Genomic DNA, 13,349 nt, shown 5'->3' on the forward strand with positions numbered 1-13,349 from the left:
ATGGTGGTTCATAACGGACTATGGATGACTGATTTTGAGTTGCACTGTCACAAAAGCTACTCCTCTGAGCTGGCTCCAGGACAGTACTATTTACATTAGATGGGCTTCTGTTAGTATAACGGACAAGAATATCTGCATGGTAAAATGTAGTGACTTTGTTTTGAAATAGCTTTGAAAATGAGACCAAGGTTCCTGCCATAATATTTGAGCTTCAGCAGGTTTGATATGCAGTCTGTGCCGATTCAAGAAGATCTAGCGAGTGGAGTCCAACAAATATTTTAAATTGAAGCGCAATGTGATTAAAAAGCACAGCAATCAGTGATTCATCTAATGCTTTAGTTTCATTTGGTTCTCAAAATACTGTACAAAACTATCCTCCAGGCACTCTGCTGCAAGAGCTGCCACTTTGATCAATGGTTCGAGGAAACAGCGCAACATGCTATCACATAAATTTAGGAGTAATCGGAAAATGTCAAACATTTACTCTGCTTACCTCCGCAGTGCGTTAATCCATACAGGATGTAGCCTTTCTTACAGGTGCATTCAAATGTTCCTGGATGATTGATGCAGGTGTGGTCACACGTTCTTTCGAAGGAACACTCATCAATGTCTGCAAATTAGAAATAATTAGATTGTTACCCCGTGGTGGCGCTGGGAAGCTGCACACATTGCATCTCTAAGCACAGCTTGAGCTACTTTTGAAATAAATGCCACAGATACCACAAAGCGTTATAGTAGGACGAAAATAAGTGTCCTCTGAAGTGTCCCCTTCATACATTCACATTTTCTATAACTGACCATGCAGAGTGATTGCCTACTAGGCTCTCTTATCATTGAGCCTGACTAGGTTGGGTGGTTGTTCATTGGGGGCTCGGGCCAGCCCCTTTAGTGGACACCGTGACTCCCTGCAAAGACTCCCCACATCAGGATATTCCTGAACTGAGGTTGCTTTCATAAACTGTGATCCGTTAGAGCTCGGAGCCATCGAATCAACAAAAAAGCTATGGTGGAATTAACATGGCAAAAAAGGGTCATGAGACAATCCCCAACGTTATCAGGGTAACGTGGCTCGGCTCATATTAGACTAAAGAGCATTTCTTCCCTGAACGCAGTTTAATGTGGAATTACATTTTTAAGTTCTGCTTATAGTTCCTTGTGAACCTTCTAGCATAGTTTCAAATGGATTTGAGGATGAGGCATAGGACTACTTTTGACGAGCTTGCGACGAACACCTTCCGTTCACCCAAGTGATATAAGAGTTTCTGAACCATTAACACATTCAGACGTGCTATGCATAGAGCGCTATGTACAAGTCTTCAACACAATATTCTATTTTCTTTTTTCAAGTGAACCAGATTGAGTAGAAACAAAGAATTGATCATATAATTGGTCACAATGATTTCAGTTTTCATAATCGTTTAATTTATTTGCACTGTAAACAATCTATATGTATAGGATACACTGATGTGTAACATTACCTTCATGAGTTAAATCCTTTAAACCGTAATCTGCTTTAGCAAGGCTACTATTCCATAAAATGTAAACCAAGCAAAGTTTTATGCCCGAGGCACTACATGTAGAGAAACGTAAATATCTAATTTTACAAAACATTTGAATTTACACTATATTCCCCTGTTTTGGTGGAATTTTAGCTATGCCGTGCAAGTTGTTTTGTAGCATTTTTCATTCACAAGCCACATCAATTAAAAATATCCTTGTTCATTATGTTTAGTAGAACTATTCCATAAGGAGTAAAAAACGTTATTCGCCATAAAATGTTTTAAATCGTACATTGAAACGCTTTGCTGTTTTCTCATTTAATATCAGTGTATGTTTAAGCAAAGATTTACAATTTTTGTAATTCATCTTCTATTTATGAAAAAATATGTGCATGCTTATAATCCACCAGGACAGACTTGGGAAAATACTTTAATAAATTGCAGTAAATCTATGTTTTCAAATGAGAATTCCTTGCACAGAAAGATTGCATTTAAGCGATCCCAGGGTAAATATTTGAACTTGAGGTTTTGATTTAAAGCAATGGGAAAAAGCAACAGAGCGGCGAAAGTTCCTGTGGTTACTTAATGCCACTTTCAGAATTCATCTTTGACTTGAGCGGGCTGTCTCGGAAATGGAGGGATAACATTGGTCAAACATATGCCGGTCTTTAAATTGGCAACTCCACACTTTCTGTAACTTTTCCAAAATCAACAACGGATTTTTAATGACTTCGTAATATATGTATGCATTTTGAACAGCATGTCTACAGTCCCGCTCTTCATTTAGCAATATTGGATAGCTAAGTGTACAGTTCAGCAACCTCCATTTTTTTTAATGAATGGCTAGAAGAGGGCAGCATCCAACATTCATGAGACAATGATTTAGTCAGCTCCAGAAATAAAAGCATGTTGTTTGTTTTCTCATTATAAGAAGTACACTGAAAACATTTAGCTATACTGGCACAGGATTACATGTGAACATACAGAACAGCACAGTCCCCTTTTTGAGTTATTTAAATATGTAAGTAGAAAGTGTCCATGCATCGGAGGAGGCCATAGATGACTTGGAGCGTTTGATTACTGACCAGGATCTCAGGCTGCCTGGATTTCCACCAGCTTTAAGAACACAACAGGGAAGCGTTCAATCAAACATATCTCTGGCTTCTTTGCCAAATAATCCTCTGCTGACTTTGCACAACAATATTGGACTTTTTTAGCCTCAAGTACGCAGGGACTTCTGTTACTATAACTCCACTGGTTGGTCGAATTATGGTTATTTCTAGGGGTTACTCAGGACCCAACCGAAACAACTATTCCAGGACAAACACCCTGATGCCTACTTCTGCTCTCACCAGCAAGTAGGAGCGGATCTACAATGAGTGAAATATGTCTAACAGACTCAGACTGAGGATTTACCTGTACAATTATGCAGGGTGACTAATGCTACTGGAGACAATGAGGCTCATGAGACTCAAAATGCATTGGAGGCTTTTTCTCATTATTGGATTTTTCTGAGTCTGGTAGCCCTGCCACTTAAGGTTCAGACTGTGAGCAAGATGTAGGTAAATTGTTGTAGCTAGTAGCTATCAGAGGGCCAGCCCCCAATAGACCTTGAAGAGTGGATGAAAGCACAGTGGAAATTGGTCGCTCATACAGTTCTCATATTAGTGGGGCCATTGGTGGTGCCAACAAGGATGAGTTAGTCTGGGTTCCTGAGGTAATAGAGCTGAAACCCGCCAACAAACTTCAGCCAGAGGCACGATCTCTCATCGCTCAGTCAGCATTGGCTACTTGTTGCAATAATCCTCCTCTGGAATGGTCTTCAGATCCCCTTAATGCTGACAAACCAGAGTGGTCTATTCAGGTGGGAAAAGTATCACTGGCTGGATGAACAGCCTCTCTTCCTTTATCTTCAATCTACAATCTGCTTCAGCTACATAGGGAGTAATACAAAAAGGACTCATTGGCCCTAAAAACGTCTCATCTTAAAACGCGGGTAGTACTGAAGAAGATGACTTAGAGAATAAATATAGTGCATAACCACTTGAATAACATGGACCTGCGATCTTCTAGCCTTATGGAGTCAACGCAAGCTATTAAATGCCATGTAAGTCAACATGAAGATACATTGCGGATTATGTCCCAAAATACGGAGGATATAGAGAATCGGATATGGTGAAATAATGTTTGTGTGCTTGGGATCCATGAGGGTAAACAAGGGGGACGATCTAAGAAGCTACACTGTCCACCTATTTAAACACTAATTCCCCCAGCATGGGTACAGGGACTTAGATTGTCAGATACAGCAAGCCCACAGATTTATCTACTTGAAGCCGAGCAAGGGTAGAGCAGCACCATAACCCATGCCATCTTGCTTGATCTAAATAAGAAATTATATATTTTTGCAGCTTATTTTCATGCTGGCATGCCCGCATACACCTATCAAAGCTTGCAGAGTGGAATTCTTCATCAGGTCTGACTTTTTTTCGTGACACAATAGAACGTAAATGGCAACTGCAGGAGACTATCTCTCCATTTCAAAAACGTGGAGCGACGGTCTTGTTATTGCAGCCTGCTGACCTGAAGCTTTGTTTCCAGGGCAAATAGTATACTGCCAGGACTCAGCTACATCACACGATTTACTAAAGCAGTGGGGAGGGTGGGGGGGATTAATACCAAATGATTCCTCAATAATTTATGCTCCCGCGTTTTTTGCTTTCTTTAGAGTTGTGGAAAGTGCATATATTTGACATTTATAGACTAGAGAGATAGCTGGCCTTAGAAAACAATCATGCCTAATTATCAAAAATATTATCATACAGCTCCGTTTGGCTCTCTTAAATCCTCTTTTTCTTTTCTCTTTTTCTATTTCTCTACCTCATAATTGTTTGGATTTTGTGGCATTAGTCAGATAGGATATAATTTTGTTCTTAGGGCAGGCACAGTGAGCCTTGTCAAAATCTTAGCACAAACGGTGGTATGGGTGTATGGTTTTATTCAAGGCACCCAAGTCCTATTTTCCTTCGGGAGCTAAGTACTTTGAGCCCTCATTTTTTATGTGTGTAGGAGAATCATTTAACTATCAGTGAGTCTCATAAATTGAGCAGCCTTGGATATAATCGGAGGTTGCGGTTTTATGGTATTTATTTTTTAACATTTCCGTCTGTATTTATCCATATGTATTTTTGGCCATCCTATTGGTATGTATCCATATTTATTTAGCGTTTTGAGAATTAATGGAGTCATAAAATGGTATATTTCCATATTTATTTAACTGATAAGGAGTAGAGTCTTACCTGTAACTCCAGTTCTGTAGTAGGGGTATCTCTGTTATAGTCATAATCTAGTCAACAGTCCCGCTCATGTGCGGGGACCCCGGAGCAATCAAAAATAATCTCTTAAACTGTCTTCTTTGCAGTCCTGCATAGACAGTTAAGAGAAAATCAAAGACAAATAATGCAGCCTATAACTACAAGGCTACACTGGCCAGAACTTCATCGTGAAGTGAAAATAGCGAAATAAAATCAATTTTACACATATTGCCAAGCTTCACCCATAGAGAAACTTTCCTTCACCAAAATCCTTGAAATGATAGAGAGGAAGGGTTGGACAGACAAGCCCCTATAGGCTGCCATTATGTGTCTGGAAAAGGGATACCGTGCCTTTAAGGAACTCTCCAGAGACCCTCGGTATCCCAGGATGCAAATCAAAGTCCTTTTACTTTTTGAAGGTGTATAAAGCAAGGCCTGTAGCATACAGTACATTATCATTGTCTCCACCGGGGAGGAGGGTGGGCGCTTATGACTATAACAAAGATACCCCTACAACAGAACTGGAGTTACGGGTAAGAAACTACTCCTTCTGTAGTAGGGGATCTCTGTGTATAGTCATAATCTAGTGAATAGAATGGCAAGCCCATCCCAACAAACCAATCCAGCGGTGGAGGACAAAGACAACACCACTACTGTGCAAACAGATTTCTCAACGAAGCCTGCCCAACCTGAGCATCTGCCCTGGCATCAGAGTCCAGACAGTAGTGTTTAGCAAAGGTATGGACCGACTTCCACGTGGCAGCCCTGCAGATATCTGCAATGGGTACATTACGTAGCAAAGCCGTTGGTGCTGCTTTGCCCCTGGTGAAATGGGCCTTAGGCTTACCCCCTAAGGTCTTGTTAGCTTTCTGATAACATAACTTGATACAGGACACAATCCACCTCGAAATGGACTTTTTTGAGGTGCAAGACCAGTCCTGACCGACACATAATTGACAAACAATTGATCTGACCTACGAATGTCCTTGGTCTTATCCAAGTAGAATTTCAACACCCTTCTGACATTAAGGGAATGAAGAGACCTTTCCGCTGGAACGGAAGGATTTTGGAAAAACTTAGGTAAAGTTATAGTCTGATTGACATGGAAATCAGAAATCAACTTAGGAAGGAACTTAGGGTGAGTACGCATCACAACCTTAGCAGCATGAAATACAGTATAAGGTTCCTGGTAACACAATGCCTGAATCTCACTCACCCTGCGGGCCGATGTAATGGCCACGAGGAAAGCCGCCTTCCATGATAAGTGCTGTAGTGAAGCCTTATGAATAGGTTCAAAAGGTTCCTTCATCAATCTGGACAGCACCACATTCAGCTCCCATGAAGGCGAAGGACGCCGAACAGGAGGAAACACTTTCTTCAATCCTTCCAAAAAATCTTTAATAACAGGAATCTGGAAGAAGGATGTCTGTGAAGGGCATTTCCTATGCGCAGTTAATGCTGCGAGGTGAACCTTAATAGAAAGAAAATTAAGGCCAGATTGAGCCAAATGCAAAAGGTATGGAAGTATGACATCTTCTTTGCAGGTCGTCGGATCATAGTTCTTGGAAGTGCACCAGATGCAAAACCTCTTCCACTTGTAGGCATAGGAAGTCCTAGTGGAAGGTCGCTTAGCCTCCTTGAGTATATCCATGCAAACGCCAGGCAGATTCAGGTGTCCATAGTGCACTATCTCAGGAGCCATGCCGCCAAACTCAACACGGACAGGTTGGGGTGCACCATCTGCCCCCGAACTTCGTGAGAAGGTCCGGCCGACACGGTAGCCGCAGGTGTGGAAGAAGAGACCTGTGAAGCAGGTCCGTGAACCACCACTGTCGGGGCCACTCCAGAGCAATGAGGATCATCCGTGCTCTGGAATGAGACAGCTTGATGAGTACCGCCGGAATCAGGGTAATGGGGGGAAAAGCGTAAAGAAAGCTGTTCGACCAGCTGATCCATAGCGCATTCCCCAGAGTCCCCGGTTGGTAGTACCTGGAGGTGAAGTCTCAGCATTTTCTGTTTTCGGCGGTGGCAAACAGATCTACGTCTGGAGTGCCCCACCTGTCGAAGATGTTTCCTAGCACCTCGTTGTTTAGGACCCACTCGTGGTTTTCTTGCACCAGCCTGCTGAGTGCGTCCGCCTGAGCATTCTGCACACCTGGCAGATGGGTAGCCATTATCGTCAGTCCTCTGGCTAGCAGCCAGTGCCAGATCGCCTGCGCTTCGTGACAGTGTGCGCGATCTCGAGCCCCCCTTCTTGTTGAGGTAATACATTGTGGTCGTATTGTCCGTCTCTACAAGCAAGGAGTTGGTCTGGAAGGACGGATGAAAGGCCTTCAGGGCCAAGTGAACAGGTCTGAGTTCCAGGACATTGACGTCATACGTGGATTCCGCTGGGGACCAAGTTCCCTGGATCTGTAGATGGTCTGAATGCGCTCCCCAGCCGTGGAGAGAAGCATCCGTGACGTTAGTCTGAATGGGAATGTCCTTGTGGAATGGAACCCCCTTGAGGAGCTTCTCTGTGGATCTCAGGGACTGTTGAGCGTGAAGGGACAGCCGAATCCTGTCGTCCCAGCTCCCCGCTTCTGGTCCCATTGATCCTCCGGACATTTCTGCAGCGGCCTCATATGAAGGCGTGCCTGAGGCGTGAGGAAGATGCAAGAGGCCATCGACCCCAGTAGAGAAGACACCGTCCTCACTGTCGTAGATGGAACAGCTATGAGAGCCCGAGCCTTCCGAAGGATCGATAAGTGTCTCTCCTCCGAAGGAGACACGCTTGCTGAAAGAGTATCGATGGAGGCTCCCAAGTACTGTAGGCACTGAAAAAAAGGAGTCGGAACAGACTTGGACATGTTTATGTGCAACCCCAGCTGGTTCAACAGAATGGCCGTCCTGATGAAGTGCAATTGCGCTTCCTGGAAGGTGGAGGCTTTGATCAACCAATCGTCCAGGTACCAGTAGACATACACCTTGTTCTTTCTCAGGTGCGATGACCATTTGAAATTCACTTATGTCAAAGACCATGACTCTCTGGTGTTCCTTGACCTTGTCATCAAAAAAGAGAATGGAAGTTTTCAGACAGTAACGCACTATAAACCCACAGCAAAGAATAATCTGCTAAGATTCGAGAGTTTCCACCCTAGGCCTTTGCAAGAGAGTCTTCCATAGGACAATATTTACGCATTCGCAGGAATTGCAGTAAATTAAATGACTACAAGGAACAAGCCAGTGACCTCACCCTGAAACTAAAGGATCGAGGATATCCAGACAAGATCCTACAAAAGAGCCAAAAACGTGCACGCAACCAACCACGGGAAGCGTTGTTGGAAAATATAGAGAAACCTTTGGAAGACACCCCTCTCACATGTGTTACTACATATAACACGATCTCCAATGATGTAACCAGGATAATTAATAAACATTGGTCAATCCTGAACTCTTTTAAGAAGGCAAGAAGTATAAAGGATGCGGTGGTGAGCACTAGACCAGCAACAAGAACTGTGGAGAATGAAGCTGTATTGAACGCTTGGGGACTACCAAAAGTTACCGGCCACTACAGATGTGGGAACTGTAGCGTTTGCCCATTGACAACGAACACCAAAACCCTACAACTGGAACCAGGGAAAATTTGTACAATACGAGGCCACACTAATTGCAACAGCGAAAATGTGGTCTACCGAATAACATGCCCTTGTAATCTACACTATGTTGGTATGACCAACAGGAAGGTTAAAGTACGGATAGGGGAACATAGAAGCACGATCAGGTGTAAGAAGTCCGTGACAAAGCTAACGGAACACTATCTGTCCGCAGGACATACACCTGACGACCTTCAATGGACAGTCATTGAACAAGTAAACCCAGGTCACAACCTGACTCAACGTCTTTTTGAGAAAGAGCAAAGATGGGTTTATAGGCTGTCCACCCACAGGACAGGTTTGAATGACAATATCCCGTGGGGTTCAATCGTGGTGTAATTTTGCTAAAACATTTATTGTCTGAGTTCACCCTTTAACGCAAAATCTGAGGTTTAACGTTTAAGCCAAGAGGCATAGCAAGAATTTGAGCCTTACATGTATCTTAGTTACGGCTTTGGTTATTAACTGTGTTTTAATCGTCTTCCCCACCTCATGCCTGTAGACGAGATGCCTCCTCCCTAATGCCATCGGTAAAAAAAACCTCTCCGTTTTGAGCCCCCTTCCTCCACTGATACCGTACTTTTGCCCTGTCAAAACAAAGGGCAGAACAGAGCGTCGATGAAGCCGCCAGATTTCAGCATTTACTATGAGCGTGCATGGTTACCATAGCTACTGTGTTCCAAGCCTCATTTTGGAACCACAGCTCCGTGATTGGTATTACCAATCCACGTGACCCGACCAACCACGCCCTCTACAGGAAGACGGCTTTCCTAATATCTAGCTCTCTGCCTCATTACGCTTCAGGGATTCTCATGGGCGTACCGTCGTGGTAACCAAGTAGGTTTACCGACCGAGGAGCAGAAGACATAAGTAAGTGACAATAGACACGATCCCCCAGGATTATGTCACCCTACATGATTAGACGTCGATCTACTGACGGCGTTTTCGCGCCCACTCTTACTGTCACTCCCCAGGTGATGTAAGCATCGCCCTTGGAAACCGGACGCCTGAGAAGCGGAATTTCTCAGCGATCTAAGTAAGCATTGTGCTATATTAAAATCTAAGTACCCTCATAAAAAAATCGGCAGATTGTCGGTCTGTGTAGGCCTTTCCTGGAACGGAATCAAGCTTGACTCTGGTCCAGGGAAGACATGGCTTGGCAGTTCGGGCTGGACTGTTCCCATGAGGCACAGGGTCAGACTGATTTGCATATGGCCATGTCTGAACTTGGGTGGCGGAGTGAGCTAAAGAACGGTGCTGGATTAAACCCAGATCAGTTGACTGGGGGTGAGTGTTTGTATTGTCAACGCTCCGTCCATCATCACCTTTGGTTTTTCTTTGTTCGCCCTAAGTTGGCAGGGTATGCTCAGACGTGAGTCCCTTGCTCACTTTGCCACTGGAGTCAAGCAAGCCCGGCTGAAGACGGCTGTAATGCCAGAAACCGGTCCAGGGAAGCTTGATTCCGGTCCAGGGAAGACATGGCTTGGCAGTTCGGGCTGGACTGTTCCCATGAGACACAGGGTCAGACTGATTTGCATATGGTCATGTCTGAACTGGGGTGGCGGAGTGAGCTAAAGAACGGTGATGGATTAAACCCGGATCAGTTGACTGGGGGTGAGTGTTTGTATTGTCAACGCTCGTCCATCATCACCTTTGGTTTTTCTTTGTTCGCCCTAAGTTGGCAGGGTATGCTCAGACGGAAGTCCCTTGCTCACTTTGCCACTGGAGTCAAGCAAGCCTGGCTGAAGACTGCTGTAATGCCGGAAACCGGTCCTGGGAAGCTTGATTCCGGTCCAGGGAAGACATGGCTTGGCAGTTCGGGCTGGACTGTTCCCATTAGGCACAGGGTCAGACTGATTTGCATATGGCCATGTCTGAACTGGGGTGGCGGAGTGAGCTAAAGAACGGTGATGGATTAAACCCAGATCAGTTGACTGGGGGTGAGTGTTTGTATTGTCAACGCTCCGTCCATCATCACCTTTGGTTTTTCTTTGTTCGCCCTAAGTTGGCAGGGTATGCTCAGACGTGAGTCCCTTGCTCACTTTGCCACTGAAGTCAAGCAAGCCCGGCTGAAGACGGCTGTAATGCCAGAAACTGGTCCTGGGAAGCTTGATTCTGGTCCAGGGAAGACATGGCTTGGCAGTTCCGGCTGGACTGTTCCCATGAGGCACAGGGTCAGACTGATTTGCATATGGCCATGTCTGAACTGGGGTGGCGGAGTGAGCTAAAGAACGGTGATGGATTAAACCCAGGTCAGTTGACTGGGGGTGAGCGTTTGTATTGTCAACGCTCCGTCAATCATCACCTTTGGTGTTTCTTGGCTGCTGTCACAATGAAAGAATCCGGCACAGGATCTGACCTCAAGAACGCCGGATCAGAATCCGGGAGCCTGTACTGCTTTTGCAGCAGAGATGGAGCCGACTTCACCGAGGCCGGGGTCAGAAACAGCTCCATGGCCGGTTCCTCCAGTCCTGGCACCAAGGGCAACAACGGGCGAGAGAGATGCCGATTTTGCAAAGTCTCAAAGGTCACAGAGATAGATGGAGTGGGAACCGTCAATGTGATCCCTTACTTCGCTGCCCCCCTCAGCAGCACCTCCTGAAATGCCACAATGTCATCCACAGGTGACACTCTCGTAGGAGGGGAATCCGATAACGTTGGAGAATACCTCCGGTCACTTGAGGAGTTCGTGTAACGGGACCGCGACCTGTCCCTCCGATGGCGATGACGGAATCTTGTGGAGGAGCGATGTCTACTGTGAGTGCGATCCCTCCCTCCAGACCTTGATCTAGATCTCCTGGGTCTGGCCGGAGCCGCCGGTTTTGGAGGAGGCGGAAGGGGAGGAGTCGGAGCCGGAACCCCAGGCTGAGGTTGTGGAGGGCGGTGAGGCGGTGGAAGAGGAGGCAGAGGTGGTGTAGGAGGTGGTGGAAGTGGAGGAGGAGGAGGAGTAATCGTTGCTGGAGAAGGAGGAGGATGTGGAGGAGGCATCCTCGAAGGCAGTGGTGGAGGCGTAGGCATCCTGGGCCTAGAAGGTGAGTAGGTCCGTGAATACTCCGATTCCGATGACCTCACCACTCCCCTTTTCTTCTGAGCAGGCCTCAAAGGAGATGGCCTGGAGGCAGACCTCTTTGCGGCTGAGCGCTGCCGCGACAGTGAACTCGCCGATGAAGATGACAGACTGGCCACTGAGGCAGGGGACTCTGTCCTGGGCCTTGAACGTCTCTTCAACGTCGATTCTTCTTTCCTCTACATCGACCTCTTCGCCTTTCTACTTCTCGACGTCTATCTTCTAGACGGTGATGAACTCCTCGACATCGAATGTCTTCTCCTCGACATTGACTTGCCTCTACTTGACGTCGACCGTCGTGTCGACGTTGACAGCGAACGGCGGTGTAGCCTCGACAGCGAGCGCCGTTGCCTCCTGGACTCATCTCGACGTCGATGGTGTGTCGACGCCTGTGAAGTCCTCGACGTCGACCTCGTCCGAGGTCTCGACGTCCTGCCCCTCGACGTTGAACGTCGACGCCGCTTGGACCCAGAGCCCTGGGTCGACGGGGAGCAGATGGTGGTCATACCTCTCGACGTTGAAGCTATCGACGTCGACCGGGATCTGTGCCTTTTCTGGGCCTTTTCTTGACTGGGGAGCCCCCAGAGGCCGAAGCACGGGCAGAGGACGATGACTGAGTCCCTCCATGCCCAGAAGTCCCACCTGTTTCTGGATGTCTCCTCTGCTCCAGGCCTTGAAGACGAATCTTCTCCCTGTCACGCAGGGTCCTCCTGGAGAAAGAGTGACAGATATCACAGGAGTCAGGGACATGGGTGGAAGGGAGACAGAGTATGCATACTCTGTGGGGGTCGGATTTAGCCTTCTTCCTACCACACTCTGGGTACTTGTTGAATAAAGCTGGCATTTTCGACAGAAAGAGGTGGTAAAACTGGTTAAAAAACACAGCAATTGGAAGAGGAAGACCCCAGACGTCGAGTGAAACACTCAAAATACTGGAAAAGTGCCAGAAATTTAAGAAATACCCAACAAGGGAGAGCTCAATGCTCCAGGGTCCTGCTAGCAGGAGCCAGAAAAAAGAACTGAAAGTAAAAGGACTTTGGCTGTGCATCCTGGGATACCGAGGGTCTCTGGAGAGTTTCTTAAAGGCACGGTATCCCTTTTCCAAACACACAATGGCAGCCTATGGGGGCTTCTCTGTCCAACCCTTCCTCTCTATCATTTCAAGGATTTTGGTGAAGGAAAGTTTCTCTATGGGTGAGGCTTTGGAAATATGTGTAAAATTTGATTTTATTTGGCTAACCTTTTCACTTCACGATGAAGTTCTGGCCAGTGTAGCCTTGTAGTTATAGGCTGCATTATTTATCTTTGGTTTTCTCTTAAGTGTCTATGCAGGACTGCAAAGAAGACAGCTTAAGAGATTATTTTTGATTGCTCCGGAGTCCCCGCACATGAGCGGGACTATTAGGACTATACACAGAGATCCCCACTACAGAAATAGGCACTCAAACTTTGATGTCTGTCGCATTTTAGCAAATTATGTAGCCAAATATAACACAACACTACACCCATACATAAATATTAGCCTTATGTACAAATATATGTTGACATCTGCCTGTATTTAAGGAAATATCCTGTTTTGTAACTCCCCAAATTATCTATCTGCTCAGCGGTCGCCCTGGAATAATTTTTTTTTTAAAAAGGGCAGCATAGAGAGTCTGTTAAAAAAAAGACAGTTTTCAATATTTTTCCACTTCTAAAAATGACTGACATTCCTGTATCTGTCTGGAAAGGAATGGGTCAGTTATCAGGTCAAGCTTGATAAATCTGGGAGATGGTTGACTGCCATATAGGAAATGGTGACTTACAACTGACAGTTTGCATTATTTCGCACCTAACT

The 13,349-nt window shown here is 45.7% G+C and overlaps 1 protein-coding gene across 9 annotated transcripts in view; it reads right to left on the reverse strand.

Annotated features, from left to right (window-relative positions):
* SCUBE2 (signal peptide, CUB domain and EGF like domain containing 2) overlaps positions 1–13,349 on the reverse strand; it is a 676,704-nt gene that overhangs the window by 275,919 nt on the left and 387,436 nt on the right. For all 9 annotated transcript variants that reach the window (XM_078680979.1, XM_078680981.1, XM_078680980.1 and 6 more), the window contains one exon: positions 494–610. In XM_078680979.1, the coding sequence (XP_078537105.1) occupies positions 494–610 (117 nt within the window). The remainder of the gene's footprint in view (positions 1–493; positions 611–13,349) is intronic.

This window comes from Lissotriton helveticus, chromosome 3_1 (genome assembly GCF_964261635.1).
Source record: "Lissotriton helveticus chromosome 3_1, aLisHel1.1, whole genome shotgun sequence".
In the NCBI taxonomy this organism is placed as follows: Eukaryota; Metazoa; Chordata; class Amphibia; order Caudata; family Salamandridae; genus Lissotriton; species Lissotriton helveticus.